The 22,097-nt window shown below is 33.8% G+C and overlaps 1 protein-coding gene across 1 annotated transcript; it reads right to left on the bottom strand.

Moving 5' to 3' along the window:
* Positions 1–55: 55 nt before the first annotated feature.
* On the bottom strand, positions 56–20,168 carry LOC120339886 (lysine-specific demethylase 4C-like). The gene is made up of 21 exons (XM_039408121.2): positions 19,938–20,168; positions 16,711–16,824; positions 15,892–16,068; positions 14,744–14,937; positions 14,150–14,303; positions 13,320–13,517; positions 12,637–12,782; positions 11,609–11,710; positions 10,577–10,862; positions 9,602–10,049; positions 8,931–9,056; positions 8,116–8,373; positions 7,587–7,813; positions 6,158–6,317; positions 5,418–5,548; positions 5,012–5,179; positions 4,191–4,388; positions 3,275–3,451; positions 2,838–2,954; positions 2,330–2,422; positions 56–1,919 (listed from the first exon to the last, which is right to left on the bottom strand). The coding sequence occupies exons 1-21, from the start codon at positions 20,064–20,066 to the stop codon at positions 1,701–1,703; spliced, it is 3,822 nt and encodes a 1,273-aa protein (XP_039264055.2). The 5' UTR covers positions 20,067–20,168; the 3' UTR covers positions 56–1,700.
* Positions 20,169–22,097: the final 1,929 nt, after the last annotated feature.

Raw genomic sequence — 22,097 nt, 5'->3', positions numbered from 1 at the left:
TTACCAAATGGTGAGAGTGTGTTGAATTGAAGCAATAAAGCACCTATTATACCAATAGCATTCTTTAAACTGGCTTTATTTGAATACCAAGGACAATAACATCTGCAATGACGAATCAACAAAAACGATGCTTAATTTCTAGACAATACATGCAAACAAGAACAAATATGAAATGACAATGAAAAGAATTTGCACTGCAGACACAATTCTATTCAGTTGACTGTGCCGAGAGTATAAAAAGTCCCAACTGTTAAAAACAGCCTTGGTAACTGCAAACAGGGTAGATATTTTCATTTTTAGTTGACCATTTTGAATTAATTCATTATGTGACAGGCTAAATTAGTAAAGAAACGTGCGAAAATTCATAACAGCAGATTGATTAAGACAAACAACAATGAAATAAAAATTATAATATGAGAATGAAAAAGAAATTCTAATATATATGCCGTCAAAAATATTCAGTATAGACTACAAATAAAAACGAAATTCATCACATAAGATTAAATCAAAAAATTATCATATAAGCGTAGTCTCAAAGTTGAGATTCATCATTATTATAAATCTTTAGCGTTAAACAATTTAGAGAGTGCCAAACTCTTATTAAGAACAGCAGACACCCTTCAAAACATATGTTATCTTCATTCATCCCCATAGTAATGCTACACCAGGTACACTACTACAGTTCAATAATATAGGGTAATTCCTTTTTAAGTATGTTATATTGAAGTTTTATAAAGTCGTAAGCCAACTTTATGACTGATCCCATGGTAGCTCAGTAGTAGCGATGGGTAAATATAACCAATCGTCATTTCGCTTCCTCCACAAGCAGCTATTGGGCTTTCAGCAAGACTGATTTTTAGGAAAGCTACACAGTACAATATGATAATGAAATAAAATTTAGAATTACAAGTGCAATGCTGTACCCCTCGGGTGTGCAACCTGCGGCCCGCGGGCCAAATCCGGCAGCCCGCGAAATGAGTTTTTAACTTAGTTTATTCTGGTACGTGGGAGTAATTCCAAGCCTATACTATACCTGAGACCAATTTTTTTTTGTCCATGCCTATGGGGTTACAAAGCCCTAACGGCTAGCTTGTGCAAAGCAAACAACACATTAGATAAATACCAAAATTTTTGTGCATGTAACTACTAAAGCAACGGTGGTTAAACCGCAAACCGTTTTAGTATGAAAATCGTAGCGTGGAATTTAATTTAAATCAGTCAAACGCCAAATCTTTTTTGTGCATGTAACTACTAAAGCAACGGTGGTTAAACCGCAAACCGTTTTAGTATGAAAATCGTAGCGTGGAATTTAATTCAAATCAGTCAAACGCCAAATCTTACAATCAAATATTTGTTGCTGCGTTGGCGGTTTCAACTACTTCTGATATAGCCTCGCAATGAATACTTTGCAATATTGTTATTATAAGTTGGTGTAAAGTTCTTTTCAGTTCACGGTATTAATATTATTGATTTCAAAAATTATGCGGCTCTAGCGTATTTCTGACTAGTTGCATGCGGCTCTTATACTAAAAAATTTCGCCCACTCTTGCACTAGAGAGTCTGATAAATAAAGTTGCGGCCCACGGTTTCACCCAGTTTTTTTTATTCGGCCCACCTGTAACAAAGGTTGCACACCCCTGTTGTATCCTATTGAGACCCTGAGACTGAATCCATGTAGGGAACACCTGATAAAAACTCATTTAACCTTTGGTACAAGCATTTGTTGGCACAGTGTCATTATTTTTCATCAGCTCTATTTTGTGAGATTCATCAGCATTGGTGGTTTTGATTTCTGTAGCTGCATTTGCCATCTTTTTCCTTTTTTCATTGAAAGCAGCTCTTTGACTTACAAACGAGCCTGAGTTTAACTTTTTAGGCGACTCCAGATAGTCCGATTTTGCCATGAGAGTTGCGTTTGACTGTAATAAAGAATATTACGAAGTCTTAAAATAAAGTATAATACACCTGATGAAGACTGATTACTAGATCAACCATTAGTTTCAATGGTGAATTTACGTAATGCATACTTCATACAAATATGCTATTGCTATATATTTCACTGGAATAGGTTACCACACCATAGGTTGGCACTCCAGAGGTATGTGTACCAATATGGAGGTAGCTAATTTTATTCGCATACTTTACACCAAGTTGTGTAAAGGGACAGATCATATCGGCAGAGTGTAATATTCATATGACCAGCACAGACAGTCCCCCAACTCGCAATAGAAAAAAGGAAAATCAGAATAAAATTATGTACTACGGGAGTACCCATAGGTTACCATTGTAGTCTCTCAAATCATTTATTCAACAACAGCAATAAACTCACCAATTTTCGTTTAATTCTTCTAGGCATTTCATCCATAGTTGTATACATGTCTTCCCGTTTTATTGAAAGAAAGGATGCATCTTCAAATTCAACCTTTACAAAAAAAAGGTACGACTTGAAAATTAGTCCGAATGTAACTCAAAATGAAAACTATTTTTTCCCTAAAATGTGCTTATTTGGCCAGTATTAATTCTTGCCAAATTTTACATCGACGTTGTGAAATCGATATAAAAAAAATATAATCCATCATTTATTCAAATACTTTCACCTATTCAACACTTGAACTTTAGTTTGCGTATGATTGTACCCGGAAATTTCAGTAATCTAAGACGCTTTTAACAAAAGTTATGTTCTCTAAAATATGTTCCAAATGACATTGGTTTCGATTTTTTAGAGCACCCTTCATTCAAGAATATAATGGTGGAGCAAACTAATTGAATACCAATGCCCTATTTTATATCATAGTGAACAAGGAAACGACACAATAGTGACAGCAAACGATCCTTACCATTAAGACCTGATGTTTTTTACATTGTACATAGCTGGCTTCGTATATTTTTCCATCAGTCCATTTAACAGACAATTTATCACCTTCTCTAGGAAATGTTGTCTCAAAAGTATGACTCTAAAATAAAGAAAAAAATATAAAATTAACATTGGAGGCGTTGAATAATTTAGTTCATGGCCATATAAAAACGGCATAGATGATAAAAAATATAAAAATTCTTGCATTTTCTGCTACTTGTATTTATCGCAAAAGACCTCCTCCTATACAGCACAGTCATAACAAGTATGCAATTGCAACCTCCAAAATAATGAGTGTTGGACAATACAGAGTTATCGTTTGTAGGAGATAGTAAACTGGATATAAATAACACAGAGATAATTGTTACTAAGGCTTTTTTTTAAAAGAAAAAAAAAAAGCCAAAAAAATATAAATCTTACAATGATATCCTCTTGATAAAGGTTGTCACTCCATGAATTGTCTGAGAAGATGACATGATGAAAATTTTGCGATGTTTCACTTCGTATGATGCATGGATAATATCTACCGTTTCGATGTTTTCCAAACACAGTTTGTCCTATTGCAACGTCAGGTAGATTCTTGCCAGATTTGACATCCTGCACATATTAATAAAAAATCATGAGTATTCTCAAGATAGAAGCAATATGAGAGCAGTGTCTATTAGGTTTGCTACATCTTTTGTGCAAATTTTGGCATGAAGTATGGTTCAGGATTTCTTAAACTGGGTCTCGGTTTTCTAGGACCGCAAGAAAAGGTCTTCACCAAGTACCATTCATGATGACCACATTTATTGAAGCAAACTGACCATGATTTTTATTCTTTGACTGTAAAGGAATAATTCTTTTACTTTTTTTCAAATTTTTTTTATTGACATGACGCATAAAATACCTGATAGAAAAGTGTTAATAAAAGCAAAACTTAATATTTTTTATAGAACAGCAGTGGGCCATAGGCTAGTAGTCCTTGAGAGTGGGTCGCGGACCATAAAATTTGAGCAAGTCTAGTTGATAAAAAATAAAAACAGGAGAAAGGGAAAAAGATAAGATGTCGTAGTTATCACATTATACCCAAGTCTATGATTAACAGTAAAATTTGCATAATAGTTAACCAGTTATGAAAACTTCTTCATAAACGAACATCGCCAGTGGGAATAGCATTTGTGAACTCCTGGATGGTGAGCCAAAGATTTATCTATACTCAGACAATCATCTTGGATATGGTAAACATTATTGTGATGTAAGATCCAAATTACATGTGAGATATTATATTGAGATAGATTTGGATTCAAATTGACTATTTGTCTTTATGGAAACATCTGAAAGTTTCAATACATACCATGGCTCTCTCTTTCTGCAGGGCATGCCTGTGACAATACACAAACACAGGAAGAGGCCAATCGCCGGTCTCCATTTTAACTCCAGCAGCGTGAGCGCATGTTGGGTGAAACGATATGGCACACACCCCCGCACAACATTGGATACAAGTTCCTAGAGATTGCAAGTTCTTTTTAGCTCTTTTGCAGTATGTACATTTCTGAAAAACAAATGCCATTTCTAAATAAAAAAAAACTCAAAAAGTTTCGAACTACCGGTTACTAAATATTTCGTTTTATTTTGTGAAGTTTTTAGAAAACAGAATAATAAATTTATTCATAGCTTACAAGAGAGATGGTTAACAAAATTACTTGAATTCGATTTCATATAAAAGAAATTAAAAATAGACATGGCATAGACTAACCCCAAAATGCTATATGGTCTTGCCATTACAGTGTTTACCAGTAAATTTGCTTAGCGATCGAGTCACATATCCAAAATTCCTAAATACGAATATAATGAAATGCAAGCATGATACTTTGTTGTTGAAAAACTAAAGTTATATTTTGAAACATTAATATTTTGACAGCATTAATCCTGAAAAGGATGACTGCGATAATACCAAATGAAGTATCAGGGTTTTCCAAAAATTTGACCCAATATAACTAGCATGAAGTGCCGAGTTGTTGTACGACAGCTGCCTATTGTCTGAAGTTGGCCCTATAGCCAGGTAAATTTAAACACAGCGAATTCGACTGAGGACTGCGCAGATTCCTGAAAAAACCCTGGTTGGCCTGTATATAGGAAAAAAGATAGTTAAAAACCAAAAATTACAACACTCACCAGTTTTTGCCGAGCAGGACTTAAATTTCTTATATTGATTCCGTTTCTTAAAGGTATATCATCAAATGACACTTCTGGTATCGACACAGCACATAATATGTGGGCCCACTGCAACCCATCGTTAACAGGTTTGAGGGCACCACCTCTCATACAACATAGAGAACATTGCTAAAGAAGTGTGAACATGAAATAAGTGAAGATTCATTTCTCATTTTGATGAGTCTCAATTTGTGAGTCTTTCATTTGGGCACCAGGTCGAATGTCAAATTGTAAACTTAACGATTACCAAAAGGCTTGGACCAGAGCACAATAGTATTATGTACCGATAATAAAACTTGTACGCTTTTTAAGAATTTAAATATACTAGGGTTACAATGACCATGGTACTCTAAATCCAATTACTTACAGCAATCCATGCTTTAAAAGAACACCTATCGCACGTCCATGGTTTTTCAGGTTTCACAATTCCATAACACGAAGCATGCACTTGTACCATGCAGACTTGACATTGAATAAGACTGCTTTTGCCCTCAGAATCTAGAAAGAAGCACAAGCTTTATTGTCAACTCTACAGAAAGCGGAGATATACAAAATAGGGACAAAAGTGGGTAATTAGCGGTTTCGAATATAAAGGCATTTGCTGGCTTTACAAAATGACCATTTTATGCAAATCCCCTGTTAGATATATATATATATATACATATATATACAGCCAGCAATTCTAATATAAAATTTCAACCAGGAATGTGGGGTCAAAGATCAGCCAGTCTATTTTTTTGATATTAGAGTGGGAATCATAATTTCATTTAGCCGCACTATGATATACATAATTATTTGATACTTTTCAATAACAGATTTTATTCTGAAAATGATAGATGATATTTGGTGAACTGTATTACACACCGTTTATAGGAATTTTATTAGAATACTTGTCAGCAGTCCCTTTACCAGTAGTTAACCTCATAAAAAGTAGTAGTTAACTTCATAAAAATATCAAAATATACCCTCATGGCGTGCGGCCAAAATTTTAAATTTTTTCTTAAAGTTCTGCAATTTGTGTGTCATTTTGTACCCCATCTGTGCGATGAGCATCACAGAAGTAGCGTTTAACAAAAAACATGATTATGAACAAAGTGATTTATTTACCTAATAGCTGACAAGTAGCAAGAGGGGCTGGGTTATTCACACTTGTCGCAAAATTAATTTCTGGAATAAGTGGTTTTGTTCTTGTTTCTTGAGGTTTTGAGGCTGATTTTTCCAATAATTCTGAGAAGGTTGGAGTTTTTTGATCACCGATCAAACATTTCTGTCCAATAGAAAACAAATAAAAGAAGTTTATACTGAGATTTCATACAGAGTTAGACAAACTTTCAAATCCATATGCTTGCCACCGGACAATAGATTTCAATGACTATCTAGAAATCGTTGACCTGTCAGACTCATTATTTTTCGTCAACCGTCCAATATTGTTCACTGTCGGCCCAAGTTTTTAATTGTCAAATCAACAGGAAACTTTTCAATTCTACCATAGGCTAAATTTTTTGACAACCACCCTTCCCAATGGATTGTTGGCTTAAAACTGGAAGACGCAATAAAAAAAATGTCATGGTAAGTCGGTTGTGCAAGTTGATTCAACACACAATTTTTTATTACCAATTTAACTTTCTAATTTCTTGGTGTCCCGCTAGGCGAGATAAAAAGCATAGGTGTTCCGGGGCAAAAAAAAGTCTGAGAAACACATTTATACCTATTCATGATGGCATCACAGGGTAAAATCTTGGGTTCAAATCTCACCACCACTTTACCCACAGTGTAATAAATTGGGTAGATAATGCCGAAATGCAAAGATTTCGGCCTTCCAGTATAGGGGCAGCTTTTTACATATTGGTCCTCGTCTGTGCAGAGCCTTGTTCAGAGTGAAAAGTGTATAAAAAAATACTAGGGAAATGGGACATACTCGACTGTTCCTATAAATGGTTTAGAGCAGAGGTTGGCAACCAAGGGCCCGCAGGCTGGTGGAATAATCTGGCTCGCGATGCTCCACTGAAAGTTAGCCATAAAACGGCAACTGCGAATTTTAACCATAGTTTAACATTACAAAGAACAAGCGGAGAACTAGGATTGGTGACGCTCATTTAGAAAATGTTCTAATCTTGGCTTCATTCAGTGTGTCACCTGAGGTTGAAAAGCTATCGAGCGTACTGCAACAGTGTCACATAAATGTCATCTGTAAATTTTTTAGCCAAGTAAGACGACTTGAGTTGACAGGTTGTGGCTCGCTATTTAATAAAGTCTAAAATTTCAACTTGTGATATGTGTAAAAAACGTGATTCATTAGTCACTTGTTCGGTTTTTAACTTTCTTAATAAAAAATGTGCGGCCCGCCAAGATTTGCAGCCCTTAATTTTGGCCAGCAAGAGACAAAAGGTTGCAGATCCCTGGTTTAGAGTGACTGCACCATATTGGTAACTCTAGTAATGAACGATTTGTCAATGAGTATTAATTAATAGGCTACAATGTGTTTCTATTCTTACAGGACCGACAAACCCAGATCATAAGATATAAGTGGAAGTACCTTATAATATGGGCAAAACAAAGTGCACACGGCGCAATAAGGTGGTAGTTTGGCAACAGTCGCATTATATTGTCGTTCTGTTTTAAAACTCGCTTTCCGTCTCGGCCATAAATTAGGATATCCATCACTGTTTCTTAGTGATTTCATTTCAGATTTAGAAGGCCGACCCCTTGATCGCTTCTGTTTTGTTGTACCGCTGTCTAAATCATCTTCGCTTGACTCGGAATCTGTTTATAAAATTCAAAAAAAGAGAAAAGTTATTTTAAAATTTAGGAATAGCGTTGAATTTCTCACTGCTGCAGCTTTCTCCATAAGCCACATTCCACCTCAGGAAGTAATGAAATGATAAACTTATCATATACTCCGATCGGATGAGAGGTTGTCGTTCCCCATATGATAAGTGTCCTCAAATTGAATGTGTAATCCTATCATAGATGATTGTAAATTTTAATATATTTTGCTTGGATAAAAGTTATTCTCATATTTGTAAAAATGAATACCTTCAATAAGATTAGTAATTCAAACTTACCAGCACTTGTATTCTTGAGAAAAACCGTGGGACTTGATTTTTTAGACGGTCCTTTCTTACTGACGGGATGTCGTCTTTTTAACGGCGGTCGAGTAGCAGAAAAAGGTGATTGTTTTGCTTTGCTTGGCGATTCCTTTACTTTCTCTTTCATATTTTGCGATTGTTTCGAATTAGTAGATGAATTCGACTGTTGCGAGTGTTTCATGAGTAATAAAAAATTTGCAGCTGATTCTTCACTCCCGCTTAAATCTGATTCAACTGAATTCAAAATAACAATTTATTTTATATTTCTAAGAGTTATTATTGTCACAGCTTCACTCCAACCAATACTCTGTATAAGAATTCTCTTGTTACATAAAGTTAATATATAAAAGATGAATATGTCTTCAGCATTGTTAGCCCAAGTTAATACACCCTGAATGAGATGGGCATAGGGTCAACACTCGACATTTTAAACCTGCAACACTAGCATAATCAGGCAGATCCTTGCACACAAAACCAAAGATGTCCAAAGAATATTCAAGACAATATTTTTTGAAAATTGAATATTAGGAAAGACTTTAGAATTAGATGTTCAATACCACTGTTCTATGATAAAATGAGCTGTTTTTACAGTAAAATGATGACTTTAGTCCAATTTTACACAAAGAGATCTGATTAATATATTTCTAAATTTCAGTAATAGCATGACGTAGTTCAAACAAATTAAAAAAATAATAATAAATAAGGGAAAATAAAAAATCTATTGCAAGATCATCCTCAATCATTTTTGAACGAATGGTCATGCGCAACCAACAAACAACATAATTATATACCTGAGGAATTACTCGACGGTGTTTCAAGTTTTGTTTCCTTTTTCTCAGGTGTTAGTTTTGTTTTTGTATTAATTGAAGTTAATTGAGGGAGTTCATGCTTTGCAGTAGAAGCAGAGGACATAGTTTCTAAAAAAAATGTTCACCCACACATGAAAAAACTAGCCGAAGATTTTTTCCTATACATATTTATACGTCTTTTTCCTGAACAAGGTTCTGCAGAGGCAGCCCTACTAGAAAAGAAAGTAAGATAGTTTAGTACGGTTGGAATCTTCCGGTCCGGCACTGTCTGCTTAATTTATTACACCTTGGGAGGTGCCTGGCTGGTGGGCATGGGATTTGGTCCTGATTTTAACTTGAGTCTAATGCTTGTCACACCCATTCATTGTAAACCTTTTCAGAACCCTTTTAACGCAATTCTAGGATGTATTCCTGCTCAAAACAAGTCTCCGAGGCAACTACTTGGCTATTTAAGTAAGGTAAGGTGGAGGAAATTGGTTAAATCCATTCGAGTATATTGTCTATAATAGTTTTACTATAAATTTTTATACATTAGCTGTATTATAGATGTCAACATAACAAAACGATAATAAGTTCAATATATTATATGATGGATTTTTCAGATTTAACTGAACTTGAAAATACAATGGCAAAGCACTTTTACAATTACTCACTTTGCGTATCAACTTTTTTATTCAAAGACGGTGCAGTAAATGTATTCACTCTCTCCGGCGATTGATTCAGTACAGAATTTTGCTCTGAACCTGCTTCTAGTTGTTTCTCTTTATTTACGAAACACATTTTTACCGGTAACGGGGGATAAGATTTTGATCGTTGCTTGGAAGTTGATGGTCTTCCAGCCCAAACTGACGATTTATTGATTGTCAAACGCTTCGTGTACATGTCGTGATCAGAATTTGGTGGTGAGATTGTATTTTCGTTTGTTTTAGATTGTTCTGTTTGCTTCGGTTTTATTTTAATATTTGTTGTTTCGTTACTTAGTTGTGAAGATTTTGTTTCGTTGTTGTTAGGTTTTCTTCTTCCCATCTTAATTCTGTCTGAGAGAGTCAGAAACTGTGATGATATACTTGAGTGATCTTCATTGTCGAGTGAAACAGTGTTCTAATTAAAAATATTAAAATTTGTAAATATATTTTAAGTTAGTGGTTCGATACATTCCTCCCCAAGTTGAATAGAGCAAGATTATGATGTACGAGATGTATTACAATGATAATAAAAAACTAACCAGTGGAACAACACCAGTGGAACAACACCAAACACAAAGTAATATTTACATTAAAACAATAAAATTCCTCACTAGAGAAGAATTTCGCCAGCTGAGAAACGCTGGTCTAAGTGAAAAAAGATAGCTGGACCTGGAAGAATGTGATTGAGACAAGGATTGGGTTGGAAAAAAAACTGGCTTCAGCATCAACAGATGGAGAAGTTGAGCAAAGGTCACTGATAACCAACATAAAAAAAGCTGATTGAAAGTTGTTTAAAAAAAAGTATTACGATATTTCTAAATTCAAATTTTGTAGTATTGTACTCCCATTATTTACAGAAAATAAGCTCAATATGATTACTCCATTCAACATTCAAAAATGGAGAAGAAAGTAATATCTAAGATTAAAAAGTACTGCACATACCTGATCTGTGGTAGGGATAAACCCTGCAAATACGGATCCCATATTCAACTGGTACACATTAGTACTTGATGGTTTGTTGTTGAGACATCCACTGCTACCTTGCAGCCTCTTAGTTTGCGAAATATTCTGGAGACAAAATCCGCTGCTACTCGTTGATGATACTTCCGATAATGATCTCTTGATCGTTGATTTTTTTGAAGAATTTGTAATGTGTTGTGAATCACAAATAGTGAAGTCTTTTTCCAGTTTAACGAAGCAAGGCAGTTTTGATAATCCAGATGGTGACCTTGACAAAAAAATTAAAGCAAATGATGAAGCAAGATGGAGCATTCTACATAAAATCTTTTCACTGTTATGGGTTATATTCGAAGATAATCCTTGCCAAGGATGTCGATACAATACTATGATACTCGATCTAAATAGAATACCTCAAATATATATAGTAAGCACATATAAATCAAAACATCACTAAATCTGAATCTAAACTGAAATACTGACTTTTCTATTCAAATCTTATGCTTCTAATGAGAAAAGTCAGGTTTTGTAAAGATTGCCTCGAATGTATTATAAGTTATGAATGAAATTTAAAAAAAAAATAAAAAAAAAATTTAAGAGTATATTGTCAAATCATTTAAACACAGATATTCATCTTTGACAGTGGAGACAATACAGTCAATGAAATGAGACAGTTTTCTAGACAATAGCATAATGTAACAAAATTTACAGAGACACATCTATCACCGTTTTTCATTAAGACTAGAGATAATTGGAACCCATGAAAATCTTGATTGGAAGAACACATCTTGTATAGTTGAGTAGTTGCCCTAAAAATCAAACCTGATGTCTGTTAATATGGCAGCAGCCAAATGGACCTATGCGAGTGAGGTCATTCAAATGGTAATAGGAGCCATTCCTACAGCTAAACAGCCAACCATCGATCAAATATTACCTTAAACGAAATTGGGGATGCACAGAGCAGTAGGCCTACTTCTGAAATATCTCAATTGCAATGTGTAGCATTTCTATACTCACTGTTTTATCTTAGCTGGAGATTTGTTAGGAATTTTTTGAGGAGTCTTCTTTGCAGATAACTGATCAACTTTCGTTGAAGTGGTGGATGAAGTTTTCAGCTTTCTGAAAAGTTGAAAAAATATTTATCAGATTGATCATTTTGACGATTTGTATTGAAAAATTATTTAAATATGAGGGAAAACAAATTAGAATTTAGTACAGAATAATATAAATAAAATTAACAGAAATATCGTCACACATACAATATTAGTAAATACTCGAGACAAAATCCCATCTTGAAAAAAAGGGCTGTAGTTTAAGTATAAGACAAACCACAAACTCTCAAATGGTCAGGTTGTAAATATCTAAAAATTATATAAAATTTATATAAAAATTATTGAAATATGAGTGAAAACAAATTAGAATTTAATACAGAATAATATAAATAAAATCAACAGAAATATCGTCACACATACAATATTAGTAAATACTCGAGACAAAATCCCATCTTGAAAAAAAGGGCTGTAGTTTAAGTATAAGACAAACCACAAACTCTCAAATGGTCAGGTTGTAAATATCTAAAAATTATATAAAATTTATATAAAAATTTTTGAAATATGAGTGAAAACAAATTAGAATTTAATACAGAATAATATAAATAAAATCAACAGAAATATCGTCACACATACAATATTAGTAAATACTCGAGACAAAATCCCATCTTGAGAGAAAGGGCTGTAATTTAGGTATAAGACAAACCACAAACTCTCAAATGGGCTGGTTGTAAATATCCAAGCTGACAAATATTTCAGGCGGTCGGAACTGGATGAAAGAGAAAGCAGTGGCCAAATTGCTGCTGTATTAAAACTTAAACTAAAGACAAGCAATTTTTTCTCTTTTTAAACCTGTGATTCCGGTGTGGATGAATCAGACAAGCAATGGCCGGCATGTGTCTAACGTTTGCATTGACCCAAGCCAGCCAGTATCAGAAACATAGGTAATTGTATATTCAGCCAGAAAAAACAGACAGAATTCTAGTTACGAATTACTTTTGTTTTTCATTTTCAAGTTTTATTTCTTTCATTTTCACCCTCCAATGAACAGGTTTCTTAGAGAAATCAGGCAGATCAGGAATATCTTGATAAGATAACTTTGCTTCATACTTATTTTCTTTCCAGAGTTCATATTTCTCAGGCTGATAAGAGAGAAAACAAAAATAGTAAATGCTCAAATAAATACATAAAAAGATAAATTTGGATTTGAACAAGATTCTGAATCAATACGATGCAATGCAATACAATGATTGCACATGCACACAATATTATACACTTTTCAGTGTAATAAAACTAGAGAGTTTTTTTTATAAGGCATTTTTAAACTGAATTGAGCTGGGAGAAATTTTCACAATTTAGATCCTTTTGGAAAGACTACACACAACAACGACTCTCATCCTCCATCCACAAAAACTCAGAACAACAGAGTCAGTCTCAGCGTAGATAAAAATACGACTTTTGACTATAACTAATGCATGTACATGTCTTTTGTATTGTCTGTTGACAATACTTACCGAACTTAAATATTTCTATTTCAAAAATTTCAATTTTATGATGAAACGTCTTAAATTCAGAACTAATTCATTTTACGGTCTATTATGCACTTTTCTAATTGATTATAGGCAACCAATCAATTAATTTTTTTATTTAAGCTGAGAATGTTTCAAAAATGAAAGAACCTGAAAATTTCTGATGAAGAGATCCATATTAATATAGACCATGTCTTTCTGACATCGACATTTTTCTGCAGCGAGCCCATAATCGATCCATCTTTCTGACGCAAAATTGGTGGATTCCGCACAGTTGAAACCATGATTAAATCCAGAATGATAACCATACGGAAAAGTAATCATAAATTCACCTGCTTCTTGCGTTATCTGTCAAAAGAACAGGATTGTAAGTTAGATATGTTTTACTCTGATTCCAGCATGATAAGTAAGCTAGACAAATCCAAGTCCATGCTTACAAAATGCTTCCAACAAGTTATCTATTTCCATCATACACAATGAGAGGACATTTGTTGTCGCATGTTTGAGTTATCTAGTCAATTTCTCTTTGACAATATTTTTCTATAGTATTTTCAATTCTTCATTGCAAGGCTTTGTACAAGCAGTCATTGCTATAAAAGTTATCTTTCTACTTCAGCATTGCTTACCCAAAATATTATATTCTTCTCAAGGTGGTAAAAATGAAGTTTGAACCCAATTTCTCTTATTTGTGATGAAAAAAACGTTAAATCCATCGCTAACCACTACGCCATCAACAAAACCCATATAATATAACCCCCATAATTCAAAATCATATCCAAAATAATTCAAAATACACATTTCTTGACAAAATGCCATCTTCGATAATAGTCTACATACCAATAACTGCTACAGATTTATGAAATTTGGTGAAATTAAAAAATATTTTTACAAGTAGCCTCCTATTTTTGCAATTTCTTTGAAATATTTTCAACTGTACTTAAACTAATTTTAAAATCATAAGAAAAAACACTCATCATTACTTTATTGAATGGTATTCCATATCTTTTCAGCACTGATGGTGAAATCAAAGTCATTTTATGCCGTAGAAATGCAGGACATGTTGAAGCACTATTTGGAAAGAAACCATTTGCTAAACGCTCCAGACGCTTCCCATGTTCAGGAGGAATAGAATACCTGGGGAATCAAGAACAATGGTAATGTAACAACAACTTGAGCATCATGAACAAATGTGAAAAGAACAATACCAAAACAGTTATCATCACATAAAAATTTGAATGTAAAAAAAGAAGATCAAAAATATTTGTCAATTCCATCGAAGATGACCAATTAAAAAACAATTAATTGTAGGTATATTCTGAATACAGAGTGATCCAAAAATATAGAGCACATAAATATCTTAATACTTTCACAAAAATAAAGAAAATTTATTTAATGCTTAAACCTCTGTTTGTGTACGACCATACCAATGCTCTCCAGTAATCCAGGACACTTGCACAAAAGCTATCTTAAATCCTAAATCAAGAAAAATTAAACCGAAGACAAAGAAGCATGAGTATGTATACTATTATCAAACACTTGACTTGGACATACAAAAAGTCAAAACTCATATTTACCATGTTTTTGGTGCTCCGAAGTGGACATAGTTTATACTATATAAATCCATATCTTCAGTGTGCCATGCAAAGGAAGTCTTCCACATCCCAAAGTATAAATAAGCAGTGTTCACTCCTTCAATTTTTACTCCAGTGTCGTTTTCTACCATATCTAGTATTGTGTCCAGTCTTGCCACATTCCAAACATCTACATCCTATAAAAATAGGGATCTTGGTAAAGAAATATGCCTCAAATCAAATGCCATAAAAGAAATGCTTTGTGTAAAAAACAGAAAATACTGAAAAAAACCTAATATATACATATAACTCTCAAACGAGATGACATTATGTTAACATAATTCCAACAGCTACAACTCTAACCATGCTAAGTTCTTACAATGAGATTTGTAGGGTTGGCCTATATGCAAATTTTTATAAATTTCCTGTTTCTATGTGAACAAAGCCCTATACAAGCAGCCATTGTATGTGAGGAACTACTTTGCTGTAAGAACAAGAATTGAATACCCAACTTATTACATTCAGGGTGAGGTAATGGTCATGGCATTTGAACCAGGCTGCGCAGTGCGCATTGAGGCGCAAGTCCAGTGACACAGTGTATCGGGTCTTATCCAGACTACTTAAATGCACGAACATTGATTAATCAAACTGGGTGATAACAATAACATTGTGCCCAGCAAATATGCCTGATATACATACAGCTAGATGCACCTATTACCACTGGAACTCTAATCAGCGAACAACGCTTCATGTAAATTTTCACACTTGCCAAACTATTCATCACCTTGTTAAGACAGTTGACGACAAGATTGAAATTTATTTAACCTAGTAATGGTAGCCATCACATAAATATATTACAAATCCAAATCCCATAGGAATTTTGATTAAAACTACTGTCACCCAAAAATATATCTCGGACAATAAAATTTATTTTTTGTTTCAAATTAACTGTTTTGAGCATGCTTGATAAAAGTCACTAAAATGCTAATACGCCAAGTCCTACCAATGAAGTTTGCTAAGATTAAGGGAAATATACTTTTTGATTAGTTGAATTGCCAAATATATTTTCCATGGCTCCATATTAAAATTGGAAATTTATAAAAAATTATTTATTTCATCAAATACAAGTATTGATCAACACATCATGCTACCTTGTCATATAGAGAACCACTAATATCAGCTCCATAGATAGCAGGATTGAACGTTATATTTTTCCAATATGTTCTCTCTAAGTCTTCGTAGCTCTCATGAAACGGTGGAGAATATTTGTCAGTGTTCGTCAGTCTACGCAATTCTTTTACAGCCAGAGGTTTTTGTTGGATATTATACTGAATGTGTAAAAAAAATGTTTTGATATAAAATCACAGAAAATGAAGGTATACAGGATGTTCATATAAAGTCCCATTACAATTTCAATTTTGGTATGAAGTCAATTATTAATATATCTCAACCAGGTTTGTTTATTTTAATCAGTGTTTATTCAAGTATTCACTTCATTTATTACACCTGTGCTGGCCAACAAACTATAATATATGATATCGATATATTCTCTTTGCACTTTTGTGACTTCATAAACAACCTGCACAACAATTTTTACAACAAAATTTTAGATTGAAGTTTTTAGTTATTTTAGATTAAAAAATATTCCCTGTATGAGATAAATTTCAGACGATGCCACAAATTCATATTTTACCAGAATATTCCGATTAAAATTACAGATAATTTTCAAAAATTTCAAGTGGAGTGGAAATTGAATTAAAGCAATTTGAATTTAAAATTAGTTATTGTTCTCCCATCTGATATTTCTAATCCATCACGGCTTCAATAACCCACCAGTCACATCAAGTTACAAAGTAACACCACTAATTTTAATTTCAAACACAATTTAAATCCACTTGCAGTGTATACTGGTGCCTATAACAGTCTTCAGGTGGTGTGGGTTATTAGAATATCAACAAAATTTGACACACCTGAGTATACAGCCCCTTTTGGCCAGTTACAACCTGTGAAATTGGTGCAGGAATCACTAAATTGTCGATGTTGTCATATGACTTACATGGGCTCCATTCTTTGGGTGGTATAACCTGAAAAAATTATCATTTTGACAAGGTTGCAGAGAATCTATGCATAGTTAACTTGAACAAAACCAATAAAGAGTAAACTATTGAACACAAAACTCATGTTGAGATTTAGCTATCTTCAGACTTTGAGTCATAGAGGAGAAAGCTTTGATTATGGTTAGGCTATAATTTGCAATATTTATACTCCAGAATACATTTGCACAAATATATACCCCTCTATCTTTAATTTATACAATTCTGGACAGTATAAGTCAGTATTTTGTAAAGTTTTTACACTTACTCCCTTTGAGCAACTGCCAAACATTGCCATATGATAAGGCATGAAAACAAGCCCAAACATAGAGTATTTGTAAGTTTGTGATGTCACACAATTTATTTATTCAACTCCTATAAAACATTTACCTTAATATTTGAAAGTTTGTAATCTTTCACTGTATAAACATTGTGGCTCTGGGTATAAAATGGGCCAGAAGCATGTGTAAATTTTAGGTAGGTTCTTTATAATTCAGGTATACAAATTAACATCTCGTGCAAACAGGTTTTGATGAGTATTTTTAACCAGGGTATATAAAAGTATAAAGACTCAAAGAGGCTTAGTTATATGAAGCTGAATAAAACAAAGAATTTCACGTTTGAAATAGTGCTGTATCTAAACTTGGGATATTTTCATGTGATATACTTCTGTCATATTTGAATGAAAAATGTATCAAGAGGGATTCAGTTGAGAAAATAATAGACTATCAAAGAATAGGATCAAGGCAAATAATCATTTATTGAAGAAGGGAGGTTTCTTAATGATGGATGCTCTGGAAACAAATATCGTTATTTACTGGTATCACACACTGGCACTGCAGTTGTGTGAAAATTTTATACCTTTTATTAAAAGTGATCAAGAAGAAAATGAAAGACTATCATGAAACAGAAGGAAATTCATCACCCATTAATAGTTTCTAAATGATGGATGCTTGGGAAACAAATATCGGTAATTATTATGCACTGTAGTTGTGTGGAAATTTTATACCATTTCATTTCAAGTACTTATAGTTATATTATATCTCTCTATGGGCACCTAGTTAATAAAAAAATCACGGGTCCTGCGTCAACAATTATACTATACTCAAAAATGGCTATTCCTATTTCATTCTTGTTTTATACTGTATCATAACTTGATACAACCCTTCTAAACCAGCTTCCATTACTCAAAGCAAAGCAATTTGAAATATTTGTGGGGATTGTCAATGAGCTAATCTTGGTAGTTACTTCTGGAACGCTATTAATGTAATAAACCTTCAAAAATGTATGGTGATCTTATGGTCCCTTTGACCTCCTATCATTACTGTTATTAGTCGATTGAAGTTATAATAATTTCTATTGTTTTATGACTAATTATTCACTAATGACAGAATGCTGAACAAAAGTTATCTTTATATCTGGTTACCAAAAGTCATCGGAATTGCAATTACGGTATGTCTAATTAATCAGAGCAGCTTTGCTTTGAACAGTTAAAGACCAAACTGTTGCAAGCCTGCAGCAAAAAAAAATCGATGCCTATTATACCTAATACACATACATACATGATATTTTAATATTTCTAATTTTTTGCCTCAGATGTCTTTTAGTAAATGAATGAAAACACTTTAGAATTAATGCCCGTCTTTACTCAAAGCTTTGAGTATATAGCACATACCAATGGGTGTGAGGAATCACAGTATGTAGCCTATTCAGTTCATGATACCCAAATAGCCCTAAAAGTAAGTAAGATCCATTCAACTGTATCACTAGCGTTGCTTGGCAAAACCAAAAGTAAAAATCCTGATCAGGAAATCAAACAAATCTTACAGGAGGAGGCACACACATACACCATCATCAAGACATGAGAGCAGGGATGTGCAAATCGATTATTTTTCTTGAATACATTGAATAATCTGATTAGATTTATTTGACAGGAAATCATGACATATGATCACTTTCAATCAGTATAATTTACCATCCACAAATAAAAAGTTAAATTTTGTAAAAGGGAAAAAAAAGGAAATTCGATTAAGCAATATCTTATGTTTTTGTCTACTTTGAGGACAACGGGGCTAAAGTCCTAAAAACAGACCTTGTCCTATCATACCCTACATCAGAGGTTCTCAAAGTGCTCCGTGGGCTCCATAAGAGAAACCTAGTGGCTTCGCGAGCTATTCGTTTACTTATTGAAATACTAAATATTTTTTTTAAATCAGCAAACCAGCAAATACATTTGAGTCATCAAACACAGTAATTTTAGTTCACTCAGGATTATTAATCGGTAAGTAACAATGTGTTTTTTTGTTTTTATTTTTATTAATTTATTGTGGGGCTCTTTAAAAAATTTGTCAACCTCTTCGCGGGCTCCAGAACACGAAAATTTCGAAAAACCCTGATCTATATAGTAAGGTCAGTGTGTATTTATTATTATTTTATGTGTTATAAATAAATCTACACTGACCCCACTGAGTATTTCATACTCAAGTATTTGATCATAACATTAAACAATTTATGAAACAACATTATTAGTATAATAATAAAATCTATGATATTCAAAATATGTTTTTAAAATACAAAAATTACTGTTTATCAAAGAAACGAAACGTGATTTAATAAGCAAAAATATAGAATACACCATGATGTATATTGAGGCAATACTAGCAAATACTAAAATATGTAACAGATGCAAAGATGGGGACATGAATTTCTTTGGTCTTGTGTAGTTTCGTACCTCAAGTACTCCAATTGGGCGCGGCATAACAATTTTTGCACATGTCAATTCTAATCCCTACGTGAATACGCCACCCAAAAATTATGTAACTAAGACATCACAACCACGTCATAGAGCTTGCCAGAGTATACCTACGATAACCCGAAATGGCATCTGCGCCGACGATAAAGAATTCACTAGTGGCAGCGATCTCTCTCATATCGGGATCGTTGCTACGAGAAATAGCTTGCTCGATTTTGGGTGATCGTCTGCATGTCTTGGATGACAGTTTGTATAGTTTGAAATGCCTTATTACAGCACTGTTTTAGATGATGCAGTCAGGTGAGGGTCAGGATTGACATATTCGAAAGTTGTTAAGTAAAACAGTAATTACCTTTGCAACTCCTCCTCTGTGAGCTCCTTGTGATTCCATGTACTGAATATAGCGAGAAAAATCAGAGAATTCTTCCATCGTTGGGTGGAACACCATGATTTGACATTCTGAGTTTGGTTTACGGAACATCTTGCAGTATTTTCCAAGCTTTTTATTTGCACACCAAGAAAAAATGGGTATATATCCACATGGACTATTTATAATAAGACATTTTCTAATGCTGAAATGACTGAAAAATGAAACTGATATGGCACCGGTACTGGTAGGCGTGTAGGTCTATTGGTCGTAGTCTGACAGTAGTAGGTAACGTATACTGGTATATGGCAGCCGTGGTTCGTCATATGGTCAAGCCGTCCTATCGACTTCCCTTTTCCCAGGATAAATACCGGTACCGTACCGTAAATCCTTCCCTAAAACGTCAACACCAGGACTCTGTCGTGGCCTACATTAAAGTATTTTTACCAATGACGATTTTCTTTTTCTAAAAAATGGAGTTGTGGTAATTTTTCAGTTGCTTTAATTATCGTAACGTACCGGGGGAACGGGGAAGAATTTTCACTCAAACCTACCGGAACAGACCAAAAATATTTTTAAAACGACATTATTATTACCTCTGGCGATTTTCAAGTTGAAAAACAGCGAACTTTGGGGAAAACTTTGAAAAATGATGTCGATTTGAAAAATAATGTCGAGTAATTCACGAAGAATAAAGTGGGACTCAATACGAGTGAAAGGAAACGATCGGTATGTTAGTCGTTGGAAACGATTAAGAACAGTAACCACAGAAAATGAAGAATCATTTGTAGAAAAGACCTCTCAGATAGTAGCCTACACGAAGTAGAAAACCCATCATTGAGGGATTATTTGGTAAGACGGGTTTTACCATTGATAAAGAAAGATTTTTTTGCGTAACAAAGAATCAGCATCCACTGCACAGGACTAGAAGAAGGCATGTGAGTCACTTCACAGTGGTCATCTTAGCGCACACTGGACGAATAACAACACAGAAAGCATGAACCACGTTCCCAAAGTCCAAGCACATTCGCTTATTGGAGCAGGCAATTACTGTCTGACAACGGAGTTCAGTCATTACTTACCGATCTTAAGATCGGCAAGTATGTTGATAGGTATTTGTCTGTATGTCTGTTTGTAAGTCTGTTAGATGAACGCGATATCTCAAGAAGGCGAGGTTGAATCTGCTCCAAATTTTGCATGTGCATTCATCTTATCAGAAGCCTATTGATTTTGGATAAATTATGTCATATATTTAGCAAGTTATTAATTAATTAGTGATGTGTCACTATAGAGTCACGAATCGAAACCGCAGTTTTGATCGATAAGTATTCGGTCTCCGACCGATATTCTCGTTTTTTTATTGCTCCTGACAAATATTTTGGTAAATTGAAAAAAGAAAAATTAAACGTACTAAAAAGATATTTTGCATTCTCTCCGATTAATCAACGAAAATCGGTACTGTCATCGAATGGAATGTTATTGATTGGGGTTTACCGCAATTTTACCGCATTGTTATATAAATGATCAAGAACGCAAGAGAGATAGCAATCGAAAGATTGCTAGAAATAAATTTTTATTTGTTGTTATTTAGATTTGTGACTACGTTACCTTATCTACGAAAAAAATTCTAAGCTAGCAACATAAGGAGAACTAAGGATTATCAATTTTTTCATTCATTTCGTTAAAACTGATAAAAAAAATCCAGTAGGTGACGCACCACGAAAAAGTTATTATGGCCACTGTTCCCCCCATAATCGTTGATTTAACTGAAATGGCATAGAAGTGTATAAAATAACCTTTTCAAGATAGCTACTGGTCTGTTCCGGTAGGTTTAGATGGATTTCCACCCTGTTCAGGAAATTATTTTTTACCACTGCCCCCCAAAGTTCGTTGTTTCAACTTGAAAATCGCTAGAGGGCTATAAAATGTCCTTTGAAAGATATCCATAGGTCCGTTCCGGTAAGTTTAGGTAAAAATTCTTCACCGTTCCGATAATTTAGGGTCGGTTTCTGTAATTAAAGGAGACCTAATTTTTTTAGGGAGAATCTAAATTTTTGTGGGTCAAATTCACAAAATTTGCAATATTAGATCAGAGCCATATATAATGGCTCTGTTTAGACATCCAGACTTTTTGGTTGACGGAAT

The sequence above is a fragment of the Styela clava genome, chromosome 1 (genome assembly GCF_964204865.1).
Source record: "Styela clava chromosome 1, kaStyClav1.hap1.2, whole genome shotgun sequence".
In the NCBI taxonomy this organism is placed as follows: Eukaryota; Metazoa; Chordata; class Ascidiacea; order Stolidobranchia; family Styelidae; genus Styela; species Styela clava.
The sequence above is the reverse complement of the archived record's forward strand: the minus strand, read 5'-3'. Positions and strand labels throughout refer to the sequence as shown.

Coding starts and splice junctions, on each gene's coding strand:
- LOC120339886 (XM_039408121.2), bottom strand. CDS start 20,066: ATGTTCCGTAAACCAAACTCAGAATGTCAAATCATGGTGTTCCACCCA. Junction 16,825..19,937: donor ACAGAGGAGGAGTTGCAAAG/GTAATTACTGTT, acceptor TAATTTTTTCAG/GTTATACCACCCAAAGAATG. Junction 14,304..14,743: donor TTCGGAGCACCAAAAACATG/GTAAATATGAGT, acceptor TTGATTCCCCAG/GTATTCTATTCCTCCTGAAC.